Source organism: Equus quagga, chromosome 22 (assembly GCF_021613505.1).
Source record: "Equus quagga isolate Etosha38 chromosome 22, UCLA_HA_Equagga_1.0, whole genome shotgun sequence".
Lineage (NCBI taxonomy): Eukaryota > Metazoa > Chordata > Mammalia > Perissodactyla > Equidae > Equus > Equus quagga.
This window is the reverse complement of record NC_060288.1, coordinates 22,686,983-22,699,899: the sequence shown is the minus strand read 5'-3', so window position 1 is coordinate 22,699,899 and position 12,917 is coordinate 22,686,983. Positions and strand designations below refer to the sequence as shown.

Below are 12,917 nucleotides of genomic sequence, written 5' to 3'. Positions count from 1 at the left end.
GGGACAGGACCCATGGGCAGTAAAGTGCTGCTGCATGGAGACAGGACCCATGGGCAGTGAAGAGCTGCAGCATGGGGACAGGACCCATGGGGAGTAAGAGCTGCAGCATGGGGACAGGACCCATGGGCAGGAAGAGCTGCAGGATGGGGAAAGGACCCACGGGCAGTAAGAGCTGCAGCATGGGGACAGGACCCATGGGGAGTGAAGAGCTGCAGCACCGGGACGGGACCCATGGACAGGGAAGAGCTACACTGGGTTGAGGGCAGGGCTAAATTTATAAGGCATAGGTATGTGAGTTATTTCTTTACAAGACAAAGGAAAGATCATGTAAAAAAAGTTGTTAAAATGGTATCAGTGCAGGTTGGGGTCTGGTTATCGGGTGGTCTTATAACTTTGGACACGAATCAGTTCGGATCAGGTCAGGACATCTTATATTTCCCAGAGGATGATATAGATCGGTATGTAGGGCAGGACACCTTGGGCTTCTCTCCCTGGGGCAGCCTTGATCATCATCACGTATAAGAAATAACTCCCCAGCCTCTTTCCTATGCTGGACACACTGGAGCACTGAAGACCACAGAGGACATGAGATAATGAGAATCCCATTTAATCCCACGATCCAGGTGTGCCTGGATCCAGCCACCGTGTAAGAATAAAAACACACTGTTCTGATATCAACCACACAACAGTTACTATTAGGTTGGAGCAGATAAGAAAGGGGGCCTGTAACTGAGAATTCTTAATCTTGTGTGCTGTGCTATTTGATTACAAATAGTGAGAAACTTAGATCATTTTTCCAGTGGATGATTCTTCATTGACATTGAAATTGGATTGGAAATGAGAGTCTGTCCATTCATTCAACAAATACTTAGGACTGTTTTCTATGTTACCAGGCACTGTCCGAGACTAGGCCTAGTAATGGGCAAATATATATGTGTGCTCTTCTCGCAGTGCTTACATCTGAGTAATTAATTTGATTTGCCTCCCCCAGGAGTGAGCAAGAGGACAAATCATTGGGTGTAGGAGCCAGCGCTCTTTCCTCCGCACGGTATTGTCTGGGACGAATCTCAGATAGCCGTGGGCTACAGAGTTCTGCAAAGAAAACGCCGACACATAGGAGGCTGCCTTCTCTTACTTCCGACTCGCAGAGAATGAAAACCCCCAATGTGTGCAGTGAGGAAGTTCTTAGGGGAACAAAACTGTAAGTCTTGTTTCCTTCACGGTAAACCAAAGGCCACGGAGGACAGAGACACTTGTCAAATAGGGCTTATGGTTTATTCCAGACAAAGCATCCTCTGTCACATTTTATGTGGACACTTTTCTAAATAGTTCATCAACTTGAGTATTTACCAGGAGTTCGTTCCAGGAGTATACTTAGCTGCATACCAGAATGTAAAGTCAGGCAGTGCATCCCATGGCACAGGCAGTGAGGCAAAATGAAACTAATAGTGACATGATCTTGGATGGCCTTCAGTGGCCTTGTCTGTAAAACTAATAATTCACTAATGCTTTTAAATTGCATGATTAATACTTTTATTGTGAGGTTTAATTAATTAATGTATGTAAAATGCTTTAAAATAAAAGGAGCATATGCTGACTAGTTTTTATCTCTAAGGATGTGTTTCCCTCTATATAGGGAGTTTCAGAAAAGCTTTTGACCTTAGGGACCAACATCAAATCATCGCCTTATTAGAAAGGAATCTGTCTTCCTTTATCGTGGAATTACGAGGGAGCTTTCCAGCTTTCCCACCTACTCAAGTGTCAGCCCATACTTAGGTTAATAGCAGCTAGTGTTTTTTGATTGCTTTCTGTGTTACCAGCAACAGGTAAATGAATCACATTTATTATTTATTCCCTACCACAAACTTTTTGAGTGGGTACTCATATTATCCCAAATCGAAAATGAGGAAACAGAGGCTGTTTCTTTAGTTGAATAACTTGCCAAAGATCGTCCCACGAGGGGTGGCGGAGCTGGGACGCCCCCACAGCACTGTCTAGTTTTGGAGGTCATCCCCTGGACCACTGAGCCACGGGTTCTCTGCAGCAAGGGAGGGAGTTACAGAGGGGTCCCCCGGAAGGGGTGGCAGGTGAAAGCAGGTGCCAGTACTTAACCAACCACTGGCTGCGTTACATGGCACCACTTCCAGCTTTTTGATAGTAATGTTTCCTTCACAATTTGGAACTGATATTTCCAGCTTTGTTTGGATCTGCTCTGCTAATTCTTTCAAGGTCTCCCTCCTTCCTCTCGCTGTGGCCACCTGGGACCCCTTCCTCACCCCATGCCCATGTCAACAGCACATCACTGGCTCCCTCTTCCTCCCGGTCCACCTGGGCTCCGCTCTCAGGCTTTTGTCGAAAACCTTTTCTCTTTCCTATTGAAATAAATTCAGACGCCTCCACTGTACATTCCCTTCTTGTGCTGGCCCCTCCCTATCTGTAGACCTGTGTTTTCCAACATTTTTGGTTTGATTTCCATGCTAAGGAGCCCATTTAGAGTATCTTTTCTAATTCCTCCTCCACCTGTGGAATTTTTTTTGTTTTTTTTTGAGGAAGATTAGCCCTGAGCTAACATCTGCTGCCACTGTCCTCTTTTTGCTGAGGAAGACTGGCCCTGAGCTAACATCTGTGCCCATCTTCCTCTACTTTATATGTGGGATGCCTACCACAGCATGGCATGCCAAGCGGTGCCATGTCCGCACCTGGGATCCAAACCAGCAAACCCTGGGCCGCTGAAGAGGAACTTTCGAACTTAATCATTGCACCGCTGGCCAGCCCCCCACCCGGGAATTTAATACTACAAATACACTATATATGGTTCATGTACTTTTTTTTATATCTGTGTTTTACACATACAAAGAGTAAGATATTTTTGTCCCATCGAGAACCAATATTTACCCTTTGGGGACAACATCACCCTCTTTGATGTACAAACCTCTTTCCCAGTACTTCTCATCAGTTTTTTCTTTGACCCACAAACATACCAGCCATGCGTATTCTAACTTCCATGATTTTGTTCATGATCTTTCACTTTTATTGAAATAACATATTTTTTCTAATTATTGAAATACTACAGGTTCATTGTGGAACATTAGGACAATACCAAAAATCTGAGTAGAAATCAAAGATCACCTGTATGCCCAACACAGAAATATAAAAATGACAACTGTTAGTAAACTTACTACCAATTTTGTCTGTAACTATATTTATTCCTTTCTTTCCATTATCTTTTTTCTAATACTGTTATCTCGCTATTGTATAATGTGGCACTTTTTCACCTACTTTTTTCACTTAACATTATTCACATTTCCCATATTTTTAAATATTTTTGAAAGCATGATTTTAATGAGTGAAAAATAATCATGTGGTTATGTATGTGATAATTTATCAAGTATTTCCCTATTACTGAAACTTTTCATTTCGTCTATATTTTCACTGTTGTAATCTGCAGCAAACATCTTTTTATATAAATCTTAATAAGGATGTCTTTAAATTGTTTCTTGATGGTGCAGGCCTAGAAGTAAAGCTACCAGGTCAAAGATTATGGTTGTTTTTAAGGCTCTTGAAATTTTTTTTTTTAAAGATTTTATTTTTTTCCTTTTTCTCCCCAAAGCCCCCGATACATAGTTGTATATTCTTCATTGTGGGTCCTTCTACTTGCGGCATGTGGGATGCTGCCTCAGCGTGGTTTGATGAGCAGTGCCATGTCTGTGCCCAGGATTCGAACCAATGAAACACTGGGCCGCCTGCAGCGGAGCCCGCGAACTTAACCACTCGGCCACGGGGCTAGCCCCTCTTGAAATATTTTTCCAAAGTTTTTCCTGGAATAGTTCTACCAGTTTATAGTCCCACTATAGTACAATACACAAGACGCTCTCTTTCCTGGCAGCCTCTAAACTTTGGGTTGTATGTGTATTTTAAAACTTGATAGGTGCAAAATTGTCATATTTTAACTTTCATAACTTTATTATTAGTGAATAAGTGAATTAGAATCTGTTTCTAGCATATCTATCCGTATTCTTGCACACAAACCAGACAATTTAATTTTTCAGTGTTAATGTGTGGTAGGGAAGCTCTCCTATCATCCTTACCCTTATTTTATTAAAATTTACTCACCCATCCTGACAAATAAGTTTTACCATCTGGTCATCAAATTCCAAAAGAAGAAAAAGTATCCCATTGGACTTCATAGCATTAAATCTATTAAAAATGTAAGAATAACTAACATTTTCACAATTTTTAGTTGTCCCATCAGAGAACATATTTTGCCCCCCCTTTTTGTGACATATCTCTTTTTTGTGACCTTACATAAAGTTTTGTAGTTTTTCTCATAGAAGCCCTGCACTTTTATAATTAATATTATCCTTCATGATTGTTCCACTCCCTAAATTTCTACAGTCCTTATATTCAGAATCATAGACCATAGCACTTCATTATACAAACTGCATTGCGTTGTACTCTACTGCATGTGTTTTCAATTACTTATAAGCTCCTTAAGGGGAGGAAATAGCTCTTCGATTGTTTCTGTGTTCTGCACAGTGGCTGGCATAGCGCAGCACTCAGGAAATACAGGCTGACAGTCAGTGCTAAACAAGAAGGCGACTGGAGCTAGTGGTCCACTCTGGCTCACATTTGTCTTCCTGAAGCTCAGGTCATTCTACTTGGCGTTTCTTTGGGAAGGGAGAATGTGCTTAATGGCTCAGATCAGGAACTTCATCTAGGGTCTATCCCTCACTCTCTTTGCATCTGGATGCTAAGTGACGTGTTGTTGTGTTTACAGGCAAGCCGGCATAGACCGCCTGTCCTCCCCACCAGTTCAAACCTCGCGGAGCAGGTTACCCCCAATAGGCTCGGAGGCTGGTGAGCAGAGTGCGGCAGTTCCCGGATCTCACCCAGTTTCTGTAAGACAGATTTCATTATATTTAAGAGCGCCATTTAGATAGTCTGTTGGGAAACAAACAAAAAATAATTTTGATGCTTCCAAATGAACTCAGTACCATAAATTATCTCCATAATCTGCTTCCTGAAAGTAAATGGCTTGTGAGAATTTACACATGGTAGGGGGGTTTATTCACTATTTTGTGAAATAAACACGTGCCTTGAAATAAATCAGAAAGTCTGGGTATCAAGGAAATATCTGATGGTCAGAAGGTATAGAGAAGAAAATAGTATGAAGGCTAGGTGAGGAGACAGGCAGATCTGTGTTTGAATCCTGCCACACAAGCTCTCTGTACAATTTGGAGCAAATTAATCTCCCTGATCCATACTTTTCTCATCTACAGAAGGGCAATAATGATTCCTACCTCAAAGAAATGTTGTAAGGACTCAATGAATGTATAGATGTTGAATAATGCCTGGCATAAATTAAGAACTCACCCATTCCCAGAAGGCAAGAGTTGTAAAACTTTAATGTTTATCCTAAGAATGTTGTGGCTTAGAGTGAAATCATAAAAGAAGGCAAATATCACATTAAAAAAGTCTGAAGCTTCTCAAATACAGAATTACATTTCTCTTATGATTTAAATTAAGAATTTTATGTGGTTAAGTCTTTTAATTCATATTTACCTATTAGGACATGACCATTTTATCTGGTTAAATAATACAATTACATCATTAAAATATATTTTGATATTTATGCTTAGTAGACTTTATTCTCAGCAATATCTAAATAAAAGTTTTCAGATAAGCAAGTGAATGGATAAGTGAGTGAATGGTTAAAGCGTATATAGATTTCCCTTTGTCTTTTTAAGGATTGCATTTATTTTAAACAAGAACCTCTTATCCCTCCTTTAGTACAGAGGAAGGCATCCACAAAGCCGTGTGTTAAGTGCGATACCGGACAGTATAGAACGGTCGCCTCTTCGAGAAAGATCTCTGACTGTGGAACAGTTTTCAAGGCCCAGCACAACCCATACATTTCGGGTAGGTTCTCTGTTACCAATAACTTTGATTTTTAAAAATATTTGAAACCATAAAAGTGATCCCTCATTTTATTTTTCTTCTAACAGTCAGAGATGCCTCGAAAAAGTTCACTGACCGTGATGGAATTTGCTAGTCACACATGGACAGGTCAAGGTTTGACAGGTCAGTGTTCTCCATATATAAATAAAATGATGTAATATGTGACCTTTGAAGTTTCAGAAGGAGAAATTGAAGATGATCTCTATTCATAGGACTATTTTGACCATGTAAGAGGAAATACCAACTTTTTGTGGTCTACGGCCAGACCTCAAAAATCTCTATAAAGAGCAAAATTGCAAAGACAAGCATTTGCCAGCTGTTGGTTGTAAAGGGGAAAATGCCCAAACGCTCTTTATTAACTTGGCAGCTCGTTCTCATAAAAAAGGAAAATGCTGTCTTATGTCCCTTAGGAGAAATCAGTGTTGCTGTCTGCTTTGAAATTTTCATGCTTTTCTCCTAAATGAAACCCTGATCTTAGTTCTCTTTGAAGACCTAATTATAAAAATGTTTGATAAAATTAATACAAATATCCTAATTATTTTATAATTTAGAGTTTTACAGATAAATACCCGTTCTCAGCCTCAGAGGCTGTTTGAAGCATAAAGTTTTTAGTCTGAATGCAGGCCAATGATGTGGTAATTTTCAAAACTGCTACCAACTCTTTTGTTCAAGGAGGCAACATAGCATTGTCATGAGTCATGAGGTGTTCCACTCTGCAATCAATTGCCTGGTTTCCTCCTGGCTCTACTATCTACTAGCTGTGCAACCTTTGGAATGCCTCAACCTCTCTGGGCCTCAGTTTCTTCTTTTATAACAAGCTGAGTGAATAAAATAACTATTGGGAGAATGTATACAGAGGACCTAGCTAGATGCCAGGCATATACTGTTGCTCAAAAATCATAAACCATTTGTATTATAGATAATCTGAAATGTAAAGGATAATTTGCTGTTTTAAGGGAAATATTTAATATATTATAATTTTAAAATAAATGTAGTAAAATTTAAGCATTGGGACAACATAGGTTTATCATTGTTTACATGAGCTCTTCTATAGTTCAATATCATAGTGATGTCAAAGATTCTTCAACCTTTCGAGATTTTTCTCCAGTGCTAATAGCTCTAGGCTACTGTGCCTTTTTGTTGCTTTTTTTCTTGTACGTTCCCTATCAGTGTTAGTGGTCATTGTCAATGACAACAGCTCCTTCTCTAAAAGGCAGCCATGCTATATTGTCAGGTAATGCTCTTAACAGAATTGTGGCTGAGCAGGGGGAAAGTAAGCATCCAAGTTTGTTTATTAATCAATAACAAGGTAACAAGTGCTCACTCTGTGCCCAGTCCTGTGCTCAAGGCTGAAATTCAAACACCAAGGATGTTTTGGTCTGTGTCTCAAGGAACAGTCTAGTGGGGGAGATGGAGAGGGCTGTGAGAGTGGTGAGCAGGACCACCTAGCTGGAGATGCAGGTGGGTAAAGGGACCTCTGGAGGAGGTGGGAGCCGCAGGCATCAGGATGAATGTCACGTGGTGTGTGAGACAGAAGGAGTGAAGGTTGACAAATATGATTCTGCGGACAGCCAGCAGACAGTGGTCCTGAGGAGGGAATCCAAGGACTCTTGATGAATTCAGTTTTGGAGACGTTGCCTGCAGCATGCTGAGGGGAGATGGCTAATAGTTTGTTGGGCTCACACAGCAGTAGAGATTAGGAGAGGGAACTGGGCTCTGAATTTGTTTTGAAATCTGCACTCTTAATTTTTTCACCAAATACTAAGTCAGTGTATTCTCTTGTCAATAACTTTGTGACAAATATTATTATTGATAGTTGGGAGCCTTTTTAATTTCTATAAAAGCGATCAAGGGTACATAAGAGAGATGTTTCTGTATTTCTAAGGATTTATTTCTTTTTCTCTGACATGCAGACATATCTCTTTCTTATTTTTGCCTCTGGGTCAAAAAGCACCAGGAACTATTAACTTAGGAACATTTGTTCTGTGGCAGAAAAAAAGGAGAAATTGAGGGGGTATCACCAACAGTGGGAAGGATCTTAAGGCAGCTGACATTGCTTCTGTCCCTGTGAAGTAGTAGGTCTGGCAGAGCTCCCTGCTCAACTTCCGGGGCCTTAGGGATCCACCTTGGGATAGAAGGTTCTTGCAAACCCACCAGCTCTGGGAGAACAGGTGGCCAGCACCCAGGCTTGGTGGAGGGGGAGCATACTTCCTTCTTCTCAGGACCCAAAATGGTGGTTTTTGCATATGACTATTTCCTGGTTTGTGTAAAAGTGAAATTAAAATAATTTTTTTCTTTTTAAAAAATATCATCTGCATGGAATGTACAAAACCATTCCTTTGAGAGCTGGAATTTTTAACATTTTAAGGAGAATTACTTTTGGTTGGTGTTTCAGGTTCACAGTATCAGTCTAAATCTTTTCAGAGGACAACCTTGACTTCCAGAAAGAGATTCCAAGTGGTGTCTTGATGTTCCTTCGGCAGACCTACAACGCGGTTGGAGCACGCAAAGCCTCAGCACACCATTTATCACTTGAAAAATGGAAGAACAAGTATTATATTATGTATGTTTGTCTGACAGTCTGAGATGTTAGACGATCTGAGAGATATGCAAACAAATGGGCAACTTAATTTTGAACACTTTGCACTGTAGAGAGAATACAAGTTAAACTCACCAAGCTTCTTCTTTATGGGGACCTTTATTCCAAGAAAAGTTCTTTAGGCTTTCCTGAGAAGAATCTGATATGTGTTTATAATCCGTCATTTTATCAATTATACATAGACACACACAGAATTTGTGTATGTATTCACATACTACTTAATATATAAGAGTATATTAATCTGGGAATATGCCATTCTGTAACTTTGTGTCTTGACATATTTTTTGTGTCTCATCCTGTTATTAATTCCGTCGAAATGCTAGTCACTAATAGATATTACTCCCTTTAGAAAATAGGAAAAATCCTAGTCACTAATAGATATTACTCCCTTCTTTAAAAAATAGCGAAGTCATCTTTGGTACAATATGCCAGTTTGACTCAGATTCAGATTGTTCTAGTCATGGTGCTGACTTTCTTAGGCCTTTTTTAAAAAGTACTTTCGTCACGAACTTCTTTGGGGAATGGCAGTGGCTAAGTTTCCCAAACCAATGTTGTTTTACTAGTTTTCATGTCAAATTCAGGCAGTCTATTTAAAAGGATCCCCAATTTATTGATTTTTCAAGCTGAATATAAACATATCTAAAATCTGTTGCATATGGTTTCATCTTGATAGTTTACAGTTGAAGTGCCCGTCCAGCGGAGGGGAAGCTTTGCAGCAGCATCTGCCTTGTTTGAGCACAATCTGATCTTTGCCCAGGTGTCACCTCTGCACAAAGCCTCCCCTGATCCCTCTGTCTAGAGCAGCAGCCCTCTCCACTCTCGGTCGTCTTGCCCTGCTTTATTTTTCTTCCGAGCATGTGTCCCTATCTGACATTAATATAGGGAATGGAAGAGACAATGCAAAGAAGAAATGATCAAGCAGATGCAAGTCTCTAGGGTCATTTTTCTTTTGCTCCCTCCGCCCCATTTGTTTTCCTTTATGGTGATTTAAATCTTTAGACTCATTTTGATAATTCTCAGATCTCAAATCACCGTAATTTCTTCTTTTCTCTCAGATAATTATACATATATATATATATATATTTTTTTTTTTTTTTTCTGCTGGGAAAGATTTGCTCTGAGCTAACATCTGTTGCCAATCTTCCTCTTTTTTTTTTCTTTTTCCTCCCCAAAGCCCCAGTGCATGGTTGTATATTCTAGTTGTAAGTCCTTCTAGTTCTTCTATGAGAGCCATCGTCACAGCATAACAACTGACAGATGAGTGGTGTGGTTCCACGACCACCAAACTGGGGCCATTGAAGCAGAAAGAGGGCTGAACTTCAACCACTAGGCCATCAGGCTGGCTCTCAGATAATTATATTTTATCAATCTAATTTTCATTAACCCAAAATAAACTTTGTATATATATATATATATATATGCATATATATATATATATATATATATATGACAAATCATACACATATATAGTAAGTTATTTTCAGACATATTTCTGGTTGTAAGAAGAGAGGATTGTTGCCTACATATAGATGTCTGGAAATTAAAAAGTATGTGGGGACTGAAATTAGTGTTGAGCTTTATCACAGAGTGACGAAACAAAAAAGACCCTAGAGGCTTGCCTCCGATTGATCATTTCTCCTTGACATTCTCTATTCCACTTTCTACAGTAATGGAATATGTTAGGGAGTAGACACAAGAATGATCACTGAATCTACACGTCTTTTGAGTGGTCACAGCTTTGTAACTCTAGCAAATATTCCTACGGCTTCATTACCCACACAAAGGAGACCAAAGCAGTTTGAGAATTTTCTAAACTATCCATAAACATTAGCTAGAGAAACTTTCGAAGAGAAACTATCAGTGTCAATCTTGCAGTTGTTAAACATGAGGAATTCCTAGACATGTGAGCCGTCTGGAGCGCCTGTTCCTGAGGGTCTCCAGTTAAGTGCTCCCTGGTCTGTAATTACTGCTAACTGTGCCCTTGCTGTCCACCCTGCTCCTGCAGAACCATTCAGGCTATTTCACCTCAATTTCCAGGAGCCATCTAACTCCTTCCCTTATCAGCCCAAACATCTTAGAAAGGAAAATGACTGATATACATACTAAACTAACATTAAGGTAGAGTGTCCAAGACAAATTATTTTTTTCTTAGAGAACCACTGAATGGCTTTTGTGGTAGTGTTACTTTATTTAATTTTGGAGTTTTGCAAATAAGAATGTATTTTTTATACATATTGATAAAAATACTTTAAAACATAGAATGAAATGCGGTGATCTTGATCCATATCTTCTAAACATTTTTGATTAGAAGATAAAGTACCATTTTAGAGATAACATAAAGGTGTGGCTGTGCCACTGACTTTAAAAAGACCTGCTCAGAGCATATATTTTTATGCCTATGTTAAAGATAATATTTTATTTATAGGTAAAATGAGATGTAGAGTTAGCAAATAATGCTTTTATCAAGGACTGTGCTTTTAAAATGATTAGGTAAAAATTAAGTCAGTGTTTTCATAATGATCTACTTTGATAAATGAGACTTATCTTAGAATTTCTGTGTTAAAAATTAAAAAGGGCAAATTGAATTACTCCAGAGATCAATTTTAAAATTAAGGTTAGTGGTTACATGAATTAAAATATCTGTTAATTTATCCAAAACCAAAGAAGGAATGAAGAAATTTAAAAATAATATAAAAATATGTAAAATACCAGAGAAAACTGTTAGATTTTATAAATTTAATATAAAGGGAATTATGCATATTGATATTATTCTGAACTAGAATGGAATTTCTATACCAATTAGGTGCATTTTTATAATATCATCAATCATTTGGGTATTATGTTTTTATTGTCATTGTTTTCTTATGACTACAGATCATTGTTCAGGATTTTTAATTTTTAATAAAATATAAAAGTGTTGAAAGAGTTTTCAGAACTTCATTACATTCATAAAGTTTTAAATTCCCAATTTTTTTATAATTTCTGTATCTCTCTACTCTGCAGTTTCTAATACAAAGGTTATTCATTCATCTATTTCCTACCAGACTTTTCCCAGTGAATTCAAAATATATATCCATATACATATGTTTGTGAGGATTTTACCTAATTTATGAATACTTTAATCTTTGTTTTAGAAGATGACATTCTTGTGTAGGAATCATCATGGATTTCTTATTTCATCAAATGTTTATCAAGCACCTTCTTTGTGTGAGATTCTGTTCCAAGCATTGGGCTGAACAAGACAAAGTCTTTGCCCTAATAGAACTTAGATTCTAGTGGAGAAGACAGACTATAGACAGATCAATAGAAACATAATATAAAGTCAGATAGCAATAAGTGCTATGAAGACACATAAACCAGGGCCAGCCCTGATGGCCTAGTGGATAAAGTTCAGCCCTCTCACTGCTTTGGTGGGCTAGGCTTGTTTCCCAGTCGTGGAACCACACCACTTGTCTGTCAGTAGCCAAGCTGTGGCAGTGGCTCACCTAGAAGAACTAGAAGGACTTACAACTAGGATATACAGCCATGCACTGGGGCTTCAGGGACAAAAAAAAAAGAGGAAGTTTGGCAACAGATGTTAGCTCAGGGCCAATCTTCCCTGCAAACAAACAAACAAAAAAAGAAACCAGAAACATAAACAACCAAGGTGACAGAGAGTGGAAGAGCTGCAACTTTAGCCAGAATAGTCAGGAAGCCTTCCTTGCAAAGGTAATATTTGAGCAAAGACTCTCAGAAGATGAGAAAAGAAGCCATGTAGATATGAAAAGAAGCATTCTAGACAGAGAAAAAACCACACAGGCCTAAAACAGGAGCATACCTGGAGGTTTGAAGGACAGCAAAGAGGCCAGTGGGACATGGGATGGAATGAGCAAGGAGTTGAGTAAGAGGAGATGAGATCAGCAAAGTAATAGGAGCTGAGGGATTAAGATCTTTTTTGCCTTGAAAATTGTAAGTTATCGGAAATAGGAAGCCACTGGAGAGTTTTGAGGACAGACTGATGTAACCTGACATGAGATAATGATTAAGATCAAATAATTGTGGTGCAGCTGGTAAGAAGTCAAGGGACTTTGGATATGTTTTGAAATTTGAGTCAACAGGATTCGCTTTTGGACTGAATGTGGAATATGACTAAAAAAGAATCAAGATAGGCTCCAAGGTTTTGGCTTAACACTTAGAGAGATGGTGTCATTTACTGAAATTGGGAAAATTGAAAGCATGTTGGGACATGCTACGTTTGAGATGCCTATTAGATGCCCAAGTAGACATGTTTGGATATTTGCACCTGGGGTTTAGAGAAGAGGTATAGACTGTAGGTACAAATTTGGCAATTGTCAACATATAGATGGTATTTAAGGACTGA

At 38.8% G+C, this 12,917-nt stretch overlaps 1 protein-coding gene across 2 annotated transcripts in view; it reads left to right on the top strand.

The window, feature by feature from the left end:
• Positions 1-11,475, top strand: part of FAM149A (family with sequence similarity 149 member A) — a 57,674-nt gene extending 46,199 nt beyond the window's left edge. For both annotated transcript variants that reach the window (XM_046648614.1, XM_046648615.1), the window contains exons 10-14: positions 992-1,201; positions 4,778-4,898; positions 5,791-5,919; positions 6,006-6,081; positions 8,354-11,475. In XM_046648614.1, coding sequence (XP_046504570.1) covers positions 992-1,201; positions 4,778-4,898; positions 5,791-5,919; positions 6,006-6,081; positions 8,354-8,427 — 610 coding nt within the window. In that variant the 3' untranslated portion in view covers positions 8,428-11,475. The remainder of the gene's footprint in view (positions 1-991; positions 1,202-4,777; positions 4,899-5,790; positions 5,920-6,005; positions 6,082-8,353) is intronic.
• The last annotated feature ends 1,442 nt before the right edge of the window (positions 11,476-12,917 follow it).